The sequence below is a fragment of the Gopherus flavomarginatus genome, chromosome 5 (assembly GCF_025201925.1).
Source record: "Gopherus flavomarginatus isolate rGopFla2 chromosome 5, rGopFla2.mat.asm, whole genome shotgun sequence".
Taxonomy (NCBI): domain Eukaryota; kingdom Metazoa; phylum Chordata; order Testudines; family Testudinidae; genus Gopherus; species Gopherus flavomarginatus.
This window is the reverse complement of record NC_066621.1, coordinates 77276187-77290554: the sequence shown is the minus strand read 5'-3', so window position 1 is coordinate 77290554 and position 14368 is coordinate 77276187. Positions and strand designations below refer to the sequence as shown.

General features: G+C 40.1%; 1 protein-coding gene across 2 annotated transcripts in view; it reads right to left on the bottom strand.

Moving 5' to 3' along the window:
- Window positions 1-388: 388 nt before the first annotated feature.
- CAPRIN1 (cell cycle associated protein 1) overlaps window positions 389-14368 on the bottom strand; it is a 72281-nt gene continuing 58301 nt past the window's right edge. Inside the window, exons 15-19 of one of the 2 annotated variants that reach the window (XM_050955340.1) lie at window positions 12835-12985; window positions 11993-12187; window positions 11309-11409; window positions 3278-3341; window positions 389-1651 (exon numbers count right to left, since the gene is read on the bottom strand). In XM_050955340.1, the coding sequence (XP_050811297.1) occupies window positions 1587-1651; window positions 3278-3341; window positions 11309-11409; window positions 11993-12187; window positions 12835-12985 (576 nt within the window). In that variant the 3' untranslated portion in view covers window positions 389-1586. The remainder of the gene's footprint in view (window positions 1652-3277; window positions 3342-11308; window positions 11410-11992; window positions 12188-12834; window positions 12986-14368) is intronic. The other variant, XM_050955341.1, reaches the window with a different exon arrangement.

Genomic DNA, 14368 nt, shown 5'->3' with positions numbered 1-14368 from the left:
GAGGTAGCTATGTATTCTCCTCATTTCAGATAGGGAAACAGGCACAAAGATTAACCAATTTGACCAAGATCATACCGGAAGTGAGTGGCAAAATGGGATAAGGATTTATGAGTTCCCAACTCCCAGTCCCAAGCTAATTCTTCTACACCATATTGTGACTTAACGAACATGAAAGTCTCCATGGAAAAGAAAAAAATTCCCAGTTAATCCAATTAGTATGGATTAAGCCAACAGATAATAAGTATCAGAGTTATAACTTCTGGAATAATTTAAAAGGGAACAAAAACGCTTATGTAAATCTGTAAAGTGAATTAGAGAATAAGCTTATGAAATGTCTATCCCCACCATGTTGTTTGCATCAGTAGCTGAAAACCATTGTTCCAGAATACAATTTTTATAAACATGTTTTATTTGTCTTGCTTATACCGTTAGAATTGTAACTGCTGGCTGTCATTTCCCTTAAAAGGGGAAACCGATCCAAACACATACTGGTGCTTTTCAAAAGATAGCAATTAAAAGGGCAGCAGCAGCGGGCATTTGAGATTTCTTAAAACCTTCAGGCTGCAGGAAAGACAAAAGGACATGTGACCAAAAGTGTTATGATTATCCATTAGAGATTTCCATCAGTACCTGTATCCGTTATTTAGGTGATAATACAGCAAGGTCAAGTATTAGTGACAGACAATGTGCAAGTCATAAGGAATGATAAAGACAATACCAAACCTTACAAAAGTCATTGCTATCAAAGAAACTTAAATATGTTCAAGAGAGATATCTAAATACTTCACATCAAATATACAAGTGGCCATCCAGATTATATCCCATATTTGTTGCAAAATTTTTTAAAGTGCCAATCAAAGCTAATTTTTTTGGCGGGGGGAAGGGTTAAAAAAACCTTATACAATTATATCAGGAGTTACACAAAAGCAATTTATGTATCCTTAGCCACAGTAAACTGAGCCTGGTGATGGAGAATGTTGTAGCTAAGGGTGTGTCTTGTCTATCAAAAGCTGGCTGTCAGCTTATTTGTCTAGTTAGGGATATATGCATCATTATGCATCTTAAACTGTTCAGTGCTTCATTTTAACATGAAAAAGCTGAAATGCAGTTGCTCTGCCAAACCACACTTCACTTCTTCCATCCTTCTTTCATGAGAAAGTTTAATTTTGTCAACTGCCATCAGAATAAAATCTTTAGGGATATGCCGATTTTATTTGTTGCATCACTATAGAATGTCAGAAGTGAGGCAGTCTTGCTTTTTTCTCCCACTTCAGTTAACCATGGAGATATGATCACCCTGAAATTGCCTTTTTTTGCTTTACTCATAGCAAGAATAACAAATCTGAATCTCATGTGCAAGGCTCAAGATGATGCTTAGGACAGAACATGCAGAGCAAAAGTTGTTTCTTTCCATATCCAGGTAATATAAAGCTGACAACTGTAGTCCTGTCTTTATGGGTAATGAAAAAAGTCCCATTACAATGAACTTCCTGTAAGGGAGAACAATAGATAATAACTCTTCTGGTAACATGTATGGTACATTGGCCAGCGTGTTTTTGGCGTTTAATATAATCCTGTGGATTAGTTTAATTCACTTGTTGAGCATTCATTTGAGGCATCCCTCTGTTGGGTCTTGGGGGCCCTCCACGACCTAGAAAATAAAAACAGCATTTAAATTTTGTATCAAATCAGACCATTTTAGAGTTCATAAAGGGTGTGACTCAAGTTTGGTCTCAATAACTTTGGTTTAGAATTCATAGGTATATGTTTACTGCACTAATACATGGTCAATATCCTTATCCATTCAAACACAAATCGCACATATATGCCTATTAAATCATTTAATCAATTCCTTGGTTTCCCCCCCTCTTGGTATTTTTCATAATTTTCTCAGAATCTTAAATGAATTTAACTTAACTTCTAAAGCAATTTTCCCCTTCAGTTAAACAGCAGCTATTGACACAAGTCGCCCACACATGTATGGGATAACAGATCCAGTGCAAGTTAAACTAAGATTTTTAAAAATAATTGGTTAGCATTTTAAAAAAATTCTTATTTTAAAGCCATTAAGCTAAAGGGTCTCTTAAATTATCAAACAGCAAGACGCAGGTTTGCTTTCACTTTCCTGCTCCTTTATATCTAGCCACTTGAGACTCTCAAACAGCACTCTGAAAATAGATCACAAGCTATTGTTCTGTTGAAGATAGACATACCAATTTTAAAAAACCTATCTTCAATCAATCCACCCTTCTGCTAAATACCTACCTGCATTTTACTGGTAATGAGCCTTGGACTTTCCTATTTGGAATATATTTATGGACAGCATTGCTGTAACTTCACCACAATTAGATAGACACTCAATCCCCATTCCCATCACACCATTTATTAGCACAGTTCCTTTTGACAAGGCATACAGACATTTCCACGAGGTGGCTAATGTTATAGATTTCAATATTTTAGGCAGCAGAAATAGAGAACATGCAATGTAGTTACCAAATGCCTGTTGAAAAACTATGGAAGTATTGTTGAAAAGTAATTAAAGTTCAAATGCAGAAAGATTAGCTCAACTACAGTTTTGGCTATTTGATAAACATTTAGCTTAAGCTCATACATGACTGAGTGATTTCAATATATTAATATTTTTGTTTCATTCTCAAAATAAAGTATACTGTGCAGCTGCAAATAAGACCGGAAATATTTTAGGAGATTTTACAATGGGAAAACACACCCATCTCTATAGGAATAAAAAAGTACTCCGCAACGGGCTGCAGTAACGCAACACATCTTTTTTGAAACTGAAGAAACATCAATATACAAATTCAAAAGTCAAGGGAGCTTTAAAAAAATGCACAAAAGAAAAGCCTGCGGTCAAAATTCTAGCAAATCTTGTCAGCAAAAAATTAAAATTCCAAATTGGACTAGTAGGGGCAGCAGTGAAATGGGTGCAAAGCTTTACCAAAAAATATATTTTCAAGTTTTTAGGGCTCATTTTGTTTTACCAAAAAAAAACCAAACAAAAAAAAAAAAAACGGGCAACTAAATACTGTGGATGCAAAGATAAACTTAAATCTCAGCAGGCAAATGTAACTTCTTACGAACAAAAATACTTCATTCAACAGCCAACTTAAAACAAAAGTTCCAGGAAAGTTTAAATGTATTTTTGGATTGTGACCTATTAGTTGTATATGATAAAATGTTTTGTGATCCACAACCCTCTAAGAGATTGCATCAGAAACTCCAGTTCAGTAGAATTAGGAACATATCATTTGAGTATTACCTCGAGGGGCTCCCCGCGGTCCACTCTGTCCAGAGCCACGTTTAAAATTCTGTTGATATCCATCCTAAACAAAATGTAAAAGTGAGAAAAGTAAATTAAGTTATTGTCATTAAACCACCGCAGTCATGTGTTGTGCCTTAGAAAGTTAAATATTTGCTATTAAAAATAGCAAGTTTCAAGAGTATTTAGAAATAACCCATCCATTTTTCACTATATGAATTCAGTTAAATGATGCCAGTGAGGGCACTGACAACATACAGAACTGTAATTCTTAGCAGGAAATCCTAATCTGCCTCACGAGACTAGAAAGGAGTTAGTCTATGAAAACTGTTTAAGGTGTAATGAACCTAAGTGATTAAACTTTACGTAACATATCTAGGCTTGGAAGGATTACAATTTTTATCGGTAAATGAGGATGTCACTGAACACATACAAAACAGACGAATAATATTGACAAATAATCAAAGTTTACAGCTAGGCAAAGAAAGAAAAATGCTGCTTGAGAACTTAAAGGCCCAAATCAAGTAATTCTGATTTAGGCTTGTTACAAACGGACTTGCAAATGAATAGTAAAAACAGATATGATTTGCTGATTTACAGATAGTGACTTCGTATATCTGGACATGTGATATTGACAATGTGTTTTAACTGTTTATAAAGCTTTAACTTTTTGAATCTCAATGTTTACTGTCATTAATTAGTCTGACATCCCCCCCACATAATTTATCACAACTGTGAAAATTTGAATAAAAATTAATCGTGCGATTAAGAAAATGTATTGCATTGTTAAACAATAATGAAATATCATTTATTCAAATATTTTTGAATGTTTTCCACATTTTCAAATATTGATTTCAATTATAACAGAATACAAAGTGTATAGTGCTCACTTGATTTTTATTACAAATTTTTGCACTGTAAAAATCAAAAGATAGTATTTCTCAATTCACCTCATACAAATACTATAGTGCAATCTCTATCATAAAAGTTGAACTTACAAATATAGAATTATCTACAAAAAATAACTACATTTACATTTTTATTTTTCAAACTTTAGAGCCTAAAGTCCACTCAGTCCTACTTCAGCCAATCACTCGGACAACCAAATCTGGTTACAATTTACAGGAGATAATGCTGCCTGCTTCTTGTTTACAATGCCACCTGAAAGTAAGAACAGGCGTTCACATGGCACTATTGTAGCCGGGTCGCAAGGTGCCAGATGCGCTAAAGATTCTTATGTCCCTTCATCTTCAGCCACCATTCCAGAGGACATGTGTCCATGCTGATGATGGGTTCTGCTCGATAACAATCCAAAACAGAGCAGACTGATGTATTTTCATTTTTATTATCTGAGTCAGATACCACCAGCAGAAGGTTGATTTTCTTTTTTCATGGTTCAGGTTTTAAAAAGTTTCCGCATTTGAGTGTTGCTCCACACCTCATCCCTCTCAGATTCTGGAAGGCACTTCTGATTCTTAAACCTTGGATCAAGTGCTGTAGCTGTTTTTAGAAATCTCACGTTGGTATTTTCTTTGCATCTTGTCAAATCTGGTGTGAAAGTGTTCTTAAAACATGTGCTGGGTCATCATCCAAGACTGCTATAACATGAAATATATGGCACAAAGCAGGTAAAAGAGAGCCAAAGACTCCCCAAAAGGAGTTCAGTCACAAATTTAATTCAATTATTTTTTAACGAGCATCAGTATGGATGCATGTCCTCTGGAACGGTGGCTGAAGCATAAAGGGGCATATGAATGTTTAGCATATCTGGCAAGTAAATACCTTGCAACACCAGCTACAAAAGTGCCATGTGAACGCTTGTTCTCACTTTCAGGTGACACTGTAAGAAGCAGGCAGCAGCATCTCCTGTAAATGTAAGCAAACTTGTATGTCTTAGCCATTGGCTGAACAAGAAGTAGGACTGAGTGGGCTCTAAAGTTTTATATTGTTTTGTTTTTGCGAGCAATTATGTAAAAAACCTGCATTTGTAAGTTACACTTTCACAATAAAGAGATTGTACTTCAAGGGTTGTACTGTACGACTGGAGAATTGCTAACATAGTTCCTATTTTTAAGAAACGGGAAAAAAAGTGGTCCGAGTAACTTTAGGCCTATTAGTTTAATATAAGTAGTATGCAAGGTCTTGGAAAAAAATTTGAAGGAGAAAGTAGTTAAGGACACTGAGGTCAATGGTAATTGGGACAAAATACAACATGGTTTTACAAAAGGTAGATCATGCCAAATCAACCTGATCTCCTTCTTTGAGAAGGTAACAGATATTTTAGACAAAGGAAATGCAGTGGATCTAACTTACCTCGATTTCAGTAAGGCATTTGATACGGTTCCACATGGGGAATTATTAGTTAAATTGGAAAAGATGGAGATCAATATGAAAACTGAAAGATGGATAAGGAACTTGTTAAAAGGGGAGACTACAATAGGTCGTACTGAAAGGTGAACTGTCAAGCTGGAAGGAGGTTACTAGTGGAGTTCCTCAGGGATCGGTTTTGGGACCAATCTTTTTATTACTGACCTTGGCACAAAAAGTGAGAATGTGCTAATAAAGTTTGTGGATGACACAAAGCTGGGAGGTATTGCTAACACAGAAGGACCAGGATATCATACAGGAAGATCTAAATGACCTTGTAAACTGGAGTAATAGTAATAGGATGAAATTTAATAGTGAAAAGTGCAAGATCATGCATTTAGGGATTAAGAAGAAGAATTTTGGTTATAAACTGTGGACGCATCAGTTGGCAGTAACAGAGGAGGGCGACGACCTCGGAGTACACTGGATGACTGACTATGAGCCACCAATGTGATATGGCCGTTAAAAAGACTAATGCAGTTTTAGAATGCATTAGGCGAGGGACTTCCAGTAAAGATAAGGAGGTGTTAGTACCATTATACAAGGCATTGGTGAGACCTCATCTGGAATACTGTGGGCAGTTCTGGTCTCCCATGTTTAAGAAGAATGAATTCAAACTGGAACAGGTACAGAGAAAGGCTACTATGATGATCCGAGGAATGGAAAACCTGTCTTATGAAAGGAGACTCAAAGAGCGTGGCTTGTTTAGCCTAACCAAAAGAAGGCTGAGGAGAGATATGATTGCTCTTTATAAATATATCAGAGGGATAAATATCAGGGAGGGAGAGGAATTATTTAAGCTTAGTACCAATGTGGACACAAAAACAAATGGATATAAACCAGACACTAGGAAGTTTAGACTTGAAATTAGATGAAGTCTAATTAGAGTGAAGTTCTGGAACAGCCTTCCAAGGGGACTAGTGAGGGCAACAGACATATCTGGTTTCAAGTCTTGGCTTGATAAGTTTATGGAGGGAACGGTATGATGGGATAGCCTAATTTTGGCAATTAATTGATCTTTGATTATTAGCAAATAAATAGGCCCAAATGGTCTGTGATGGGATGCTAGATGGGGTGGGATTTGAGTTACTACAGAGAATTCTTTCCTGGGTGCTGGCTGGCGAGTCTTGCCTACATGCTCAGGGTTTAACTGATCGTCATATTTGGGGTCGGAAAGGAATTTTCCTCCAGGGCAGATTGGCGGAGGCCCTGGAGGTTTTTCACCTTCCTCTGCAGCATGGGGCCCAGGTCATTTGCTGGAGGATTCTCTGCACCTTGAGGTCTTTAAACCACAATTTGAGGACTTTAATAACTCAGACATAGGTTAGGGGTTTGTTACAGGAGTGGGTGGGTGAGATTCTGTGGCCTGCATTGTGCAGGTCAGACTAGATGACCATAATGGTCCCTTCTAATCTTAAGTCCATGAATCTATGAATTGAAAAGAGAAGGCTACTCACCTTGTGCAGTAACTGAGGTTCTTTGAGATATGTCCCCCTGTGGGTGCTCCACTTGAGGTGTTCATGCACCCCTGCACTTATAGTCAGAGACTTTTAGCAGCAGTGCCCGGTTGGGTTGCATATGCGTGGGCCCTTTCTCGTGCTGTTGCAGGCAATTAACCGACACTGTGTGACCAACTCTGAAGAAGTAGAGGGGAGGAGTAAGGGTAGTGGAGCACCCACAGGGATACACATCACGAAGAACATCAGTTACTGCACAAGGTGAGTAATCTTTTCTTCTTCTTGTGCTGTCCCTGTGAGTGCTCCACTTTAGGTGACTTCAGAGCACTGCCCTCCGATGGAAGGAAGGGATTTGGAGTTGAAGCTGTAACCTCTGATAGAGAACATCTGAAGGAGGTGTCAGATGTTGCCTGTTACTCTTAAGGCATAGTGCTGTCTAAAGGTATGGGCTGAGGCCCAGGCAGCAACTCTACGAACGCCCGTCATAGATACATTGTGCAGTGAAGTCGGGTAGGCTGATACGGCGCTAGTGGGACGCGAGTGAATCCCCATGAGGGATTGGCAGTTGCACTGATGATAGAGTTTTGTGCAATTATGGATCTACGTGGAAAGTCTTTGTTTAGATACGGTGCTCCTTTTGGAGCATTCAGTGATGTACAGAAACAGTGCGGGTGATTTATGGAATGGTTTAGTCCTGTGTATGTAAGAAGCCAATGCGCTCCGAACATCAAGATTATGAAGTGATGTCGCATAGTTGGCTATTCGGAGGTGAGGGGTAGGCAAGGAGTAAGCCTTATGGCCAAAACTGATCAAGTCTTTTCCAGTCCTTATCATGAGTTGTGTTTCAGGGCTATTGTTGCATGCCAACATCGCTGGACTGCATGTATCACTAAGAAATTAGGCACTGGATGCAAAGTCCATGCCCTTTGTCGAACCTCCCGCCGATTGGAGGGGCAGCTGCAGGGGTCCACAGAATGACCCTTACAGGGTCCATCAGTCCCTCATTCATGTGAAGGGCAAATTTTTTTTTTTTTTTTAAACAAAGCAGATGTATGCAAAAAGTCCACTAGCCCATGCTGTATCACGGAGACCTCCTCAAGGGAAATATCCAGAGAAGGCCACCTTCTCAAATAAGCCATGGAACAGTTTGGAATCATCCTCTATATTAGGAGGAAGGAGGCATTAAAGCAGGGGTCAGCAACCTTTCAGAAGTGCTGTGCCGAGTCTTCATTTATTCAGTCTAATTTATGGTTTCGCATGCTGGTAATACATTTTAACCTTTTTAGAAGGTCTCTTTCTATAAGTCTATAATATATAACTAAACTATTGTTGTATGTAAAGTAAATAAGGTTTCAAAACATTTAAGAAGCTTCATTTAAAATTAAATTAAAATGCAGAGCCCCCCCAGAGCAGTGGCCAAGACCTGGGCAGTGAGAGTGCCACTGAAAAGTCAGCTTGTGTGCCGCCTTCGGCACACATGCTATAGGTTGCCTACCCCTGCATTAAAGTGTCCTCTGTGGACAATGATGGCAAGTGGGTGGTTCTTCCTCCTCTTCCTCTGGTACCACTGAGGGTGCTGGTACAGAAGCTGTGGGGAATTACTGTGTGCTTGATCTGGCCGTGGCAGGCAGTCCCCCCTTGTGTGGGGCATATGACTCATGGAGTCCAGTATGCCCACTGGGATGGGAGCAGCATGGGGGTCCCCATACCACTATAAGTACTCGGAACAGCATAAAATACCCCAAGAGACTCCTGGGCTGACTGACTCCTGATGGATAGGAGCCTATGAGGGAATAGCTCCCTGTTCTTCCTCATCTTCCTCCTTCAAATAAGGAGCGAGACAGCGAGTGATGTTGGGGACGCAGGGAAACTTGGTGTCGAGGGAATCATTCTCGTATCGGTATTGCAAATAGGGGGATCAGGGGCAGAGCTGAATACCAGAAACCTCTGTCTGAGGAATTGCTGCTGTGCTGGTTTGATTGGCCCCTGGGGCTGCCTCCTTGTCAGTGCCAGAAGGCGGCACTGCTGGCTGCGCCTCTGTGCATGCTGGGTGCACCTTTGAAGAAGCTGCTTTTTGTAGCATCACCACACTGCTGTTTGTAGATCATGGTGCAGAGGCACAGGTTTTTGGTTTCCCCTTAGTGCCTGTGTCGGAGCCAGCTCTTGTAGAGTCTCTGGCTCTAGCAGTGCCGGGAACTTCCGCTACTTCAGCTCCCGGTGCTGACAGCACAGCTGGTGCCAGTACTGGATGCCTGCCCATGGAATGAACATACATCGTGGTGCAGAGGCATGGGGCTTTGATTTCCTCTTAGTGCCTGAATCGGAGCCTGCTCCTGTAGAGTCTCTGGCTCTAGCAGTGCTGGGGTTTACCATCATCTTGGCTCCCGGCGCTAAGAGCACAGGCAGTGCCGGCACTGGATGCCTGCTGGTGAAGCGGCTGTAGACTGTGGCGTGCAGGCATGGGGCTCCACCTCCCCTCAGTACCTGCATCAGAGCCCTTCTCCGAAGTCGCTGTCTGCAGCAATGCCGAAGCTCTCAGTGACCCGAGCTTCCAGTGCTTACAGCACAGCAGGTGCTATTATTATCCACAGGACGGCTATGGGATTCCCCGCCCTGTGGATGGGACCCGGGTGCTTCCTCGAGCAATGCCCAGCGCAGCACTCTGACGTAGGGTTGGAGAAAGCATTCCTGTCCAAAGCCAAGGCTGGTGAAGTGTGCGCGCGTTGGGGGATGGTGTCCCAAGCCTCATGCCCCAACGCAGGTCCGAGAGACCGCTCCACTCCCCGTCTTTCTGTGAGCCTGAGGCAATGCAACACTTTGTTAGTGTCTGCATCGGAGGCACTAACACACAGGCAGCTAACACACCGACTGTGGCTGTCAGGGCCAGGCACTTTGAGCCTGGAGGCAAGGCACAGAGCCCAGGAAACGGGGCATTCCCCCCTACCTCTTTTTTTTGGGGGGGGCAGCCTTTTTCACCCTCAGAACAGCTGTCTTTCTGAAGTTCCTGTCTGTGAGGTTTTTTTTGGTTTTTTGTTTTTAAGCAAGGAGAAAAGAAAAGGGAAACAAGCTAAGTAGCTGCTAATAAGGAAACTAAATAATTGACTAACTAATTAACTACAAAGTAGCGAGAGGCGCTGCTGATTGCTCCCACTCGTAGATACGGAACTGAGTGGGGGTTAGTCACACAGCATTTGTAAACTGCCTGCAACAGCACGAGACAGGGACCACGCATGTGCGATCCAAGCAGGCACTGCTACTACAAGTCTCCAACTACAAGCATAGGGGCACATGAACACCTAAAGTGGCGCACCCACAGGGACAGCACTGAAAAAAGAAATACTATTTATTTTGTTTATATTATTTTTATTATAAATAATTGCACTGTAAAAATGATAAAGTGAGCACTGTACACTTTGTATTCTGTGTTGTAACAGAAATCAATATATTTGAAAAAAGGAGAAAAACATCCAAAATATTTAATAAATTTCAATTAGTATTCTGTTGTTTAATAGTGCGATTAATCACCATTAATTTTATTGCGATTAATTTGAGCTAATCACGTGAGTTAACCGCCACTGACAGCCATAATAAAAATCTAAAAAATGCTTAAAGTCCATAATTTTGTACAACTGTGAACATTTAAAGTGATAAATCTAAAAAATGCTTAAAAATAAATATTAACAGCTGAAATTAAAAAAAGCAAATTCTGCCAAGCATACAGATATATAAAAATATAAACATAGGGAGTGTATCTGTTTAGTAATACAGTTTTTATTACATTTTATTTGTTAGCATTGCAGAGCCAAAACTTGTAAGAAAGTAAACTATTCCATTCTGGCTCATCCATCAGCAGAATCATTAACCAAGTTCCAACTGCAGAATTAAAGTATACTTTCGAGTATGTCTATGTGTAAAAGGCTGCCCACAGATAAATGACAACAGAGGAAAGAAAAAAATATATTTTACTGGTGAAGTCACAAAAAAGCTTTATTTTCAAATCCCAAGGTGAGTAAGACTGGCCATCTGGATGGTTGTGGAGCAGGAAACTTTACTTTCACTTGTAAACTACGCACATTTTATATGAAGTTGTCGGGATTTTGCAATTAAAACGCTACGAAGAATATTTACTAGCTATTTTAAGCAACTTATTTCATTTAGTTTAACTGATTTTTCTATTCCTATAATTTTAGTTTAAATGTCAACTCACCCGTTGGTAGTTGGAGTAGTCCCGAGGAGCATTAAATTGGGGCTGCGAGTAACCACTGTTAGGAGTGTTGGAAAATGAAGGGCGGTAGCCATCATACCCTCCTAAGGATTAGAATACAAATGCTTACTGAAGGGCACACAACCTGTCTTCATAAATTATGCTACACACATAAAAGGCCACTGAGGGACTTCACTGACTTTTAAGAAAAAAAATTTGAATAAAAAAGTGTGTGCCAGCAGACTGTGTAAAAATCTGTAAAATAACCTACATCTTCTCATTAAGACCTTGTAAAAAACTGGGGAAGTGGTATCTGAGGATGTTTCTCTGATAATCTTTAGTAAACGTGCTTAATCTGTTATTTATTTTTTGTATTACCATATGCCCAGGAACCCTAGTCATGGACCATGACCTTGTGCAAGGCACTGCACAAATATTGAACAAAAGATGATTCTTCATTCAGTTCTCAGAGACAATCCAGCAGAAGCCTAGAATTTAAACTGCTTTGTTAAGACAGAACAAAATGAATACCACCACCACAAGCTTAAATATCTTCCCAATATATTTGTGTATTAAACAATAATAGGGTCAACATAACAAAGTGGTGTGCCATTCTGTGATCCTGAAAAAAAAATTTCAGATAAAATCTCAAAATTTTGATAAAAAATATATATATTTATTTTTTACCTCTAAACCCATTGGCAGGTCCCCTGTATCCATTCATTAAGCCCCGAGTGCCGCGTGATCCACCACGAGACACTCCCCGGCTGTTATAATAAGGCTGACTGTTACGTGGGAACCCAGTATTCTGTTGTGGAGGCTGCTGGTGGTTACCTGCCACTTGATGGGACTGGTCCGGGGAACCATGGTAGGTGCCAACCACTATAATAAAAAACCAACAATGGAAGTTTATGTTTTCTATGTTCTCCAAAGATTGAAAGGTATCAATTTAAACCAACCAAGTCTGCCTTAGTAGCATTAAGTAGAGGAGTAAATGTTTATAAACCCAAAAAGATGATTTTTAGAAATAAAAGTTGCTATTCTGACACACTCCACAATATTAAAATAATGCAAGATGTCTAGGGTTCAGTGAAGTCAGTGTCAACAGGCCTCAAGTTAGTACACTGGTGTTTGTCGATTTAAAAAACAAAAAAAACCAAAAACACACCACAACGAACTTCACACCACACAGGCCTGAAACAAGTGGAAACATTTTCAAGTGACTTCCACAATCTTTCTAGGAAGTTACTAAACATAGGGCCCAGAGGCAGCGACCCTGCTCCACAAAATTTTTTTTATTCTGTACGCAGAACTTCCCCTCAGTTGGATTCTCCTCATTAAAGAGTTTCGGTTTTGCAGAGACTGCCCCGATGAACAAAATTTTACACATTCTAAATTTCATTTTATTTTAAGTTGGATGCCAGGTTTCTTGGAATTTGGTGTCCATGATTATCCTCCACTGGATTATCCTCCACTGGAAGCCTCCCTTTTAGGCTAAAATAATGTTTTATTTTGTCTAACAAGTTTACCTGTCTGGAGCTGTTCTTGCTGAAGTTCTGATTGTTCTACTTGGTGAGGCTGGTTGGAGAAACTCTGGTTGTAACTGGCCTGGTACTGATTTTGTTGCTTTAGGGTTTCTGGCTCATTGACAGGAGGAACAGGTGCATTCATATTGAATACCTACAATGGTAGGAAAAAACTAAATATCTCTCTAGTCTACATTTTCCCAATTTGTACTTACGTGTCTTCTGCATACAATCCAAGACTATATGCTTTATAAACTGACGACAAAAGCAATTACCTTCCTTTCTGTAACTGTTGTTCTTTGAGATGTGTTGCACATGTCCACTCCATTGTGGGTGGGTGTGAACTTTGTGCAGAGATATTTTCCCCCAGCAGTACTCATCAGGATGGCTGGAGCGCCCCGTCCCGTGCCAATGCATGGTGGGGTAAGAAAGAGACAACTCAACCCCCCTCGGTTCCTTTGTACTTAATGTACTCTGATGGAGAGGGGAAGGTGGACAGGCTGTGGAATGGACATGTTGAACACATCTCGAAGAACAGTTACAGAAAGGTAGGTAACCATTTCTTCTTCGAGTTACAGAACATAATTTCCACAGTAGGTGACTCTCAAGCAAACATCTATGGAGATGGATTTGGAGTTTATCTGAATAGTGATTGCAAGACCACCCGTCCGAAACTGGCATAATCTCTGGACTGACAGTCAATGGTGTAATGAGAAGAAAAGGTGTGGCTGATGACCAAATTTCTGCTTTATTAATGTCAACAAGTGATACGCGAGCTAGGAAAGACGCAGAAGCTGCTTGTGCTCTGGCAGAGCATGCCAGTATTCCAGATGACAAGGTCACATTAGCCAGCTGGTAGTATAAATGGATGCCTGAGATTCTCTAGGAGGAAACTGGCTTGGCCCTTAACTCTATCAGCAACTGTAACAAAAAACTGCATAAAAGTCCAGAATGATTTAGTATACTCCAGGTAGATAGCTAATGCTCTTCTCACATCCAATGAGTGAAGTCTTTCTTCATGCTTCTGGTGAGAGAGTGTTTTGGAAAAAACGGGGGCAAATATATTGTTTTCACATTAACCAAACTAGAGAGTATTTTTGTAAGGAACTTTCATTGCAGCCAAAGATAAACCTTATCTTCATTTAAAAAACTGTATAAGGGGATTCTGAAACTAAATCTATCAAAATCTTTCTTCATAGAAAGGTGAAGGAGGGAGCTAGTCACAAGGTGTTCAAAGTGGGGTCCCATTAAAATTGCCAGGACTAAGCTGAGATCGAGGGATGGGCACCTGCACTTGAGGGTATAATCTATTATCCACCCATACATCAAAGCTGAGATAGCAGCCAAATGCACCCTTACAGAAGAGTCAGATTCTGTTTTAGATCTAAAAGATAGTCCAGCACAATATTCAGGGGTGCTTGCCAAGGAGACACACATTTCTCATTAACCCAAATGGAGAAGCACTTCCATTTAGCCAAGTAAGTGACCCTAGTTGAGGGTCTTCCATTATTTAGAAGTACATTCTGCACATCCTGTG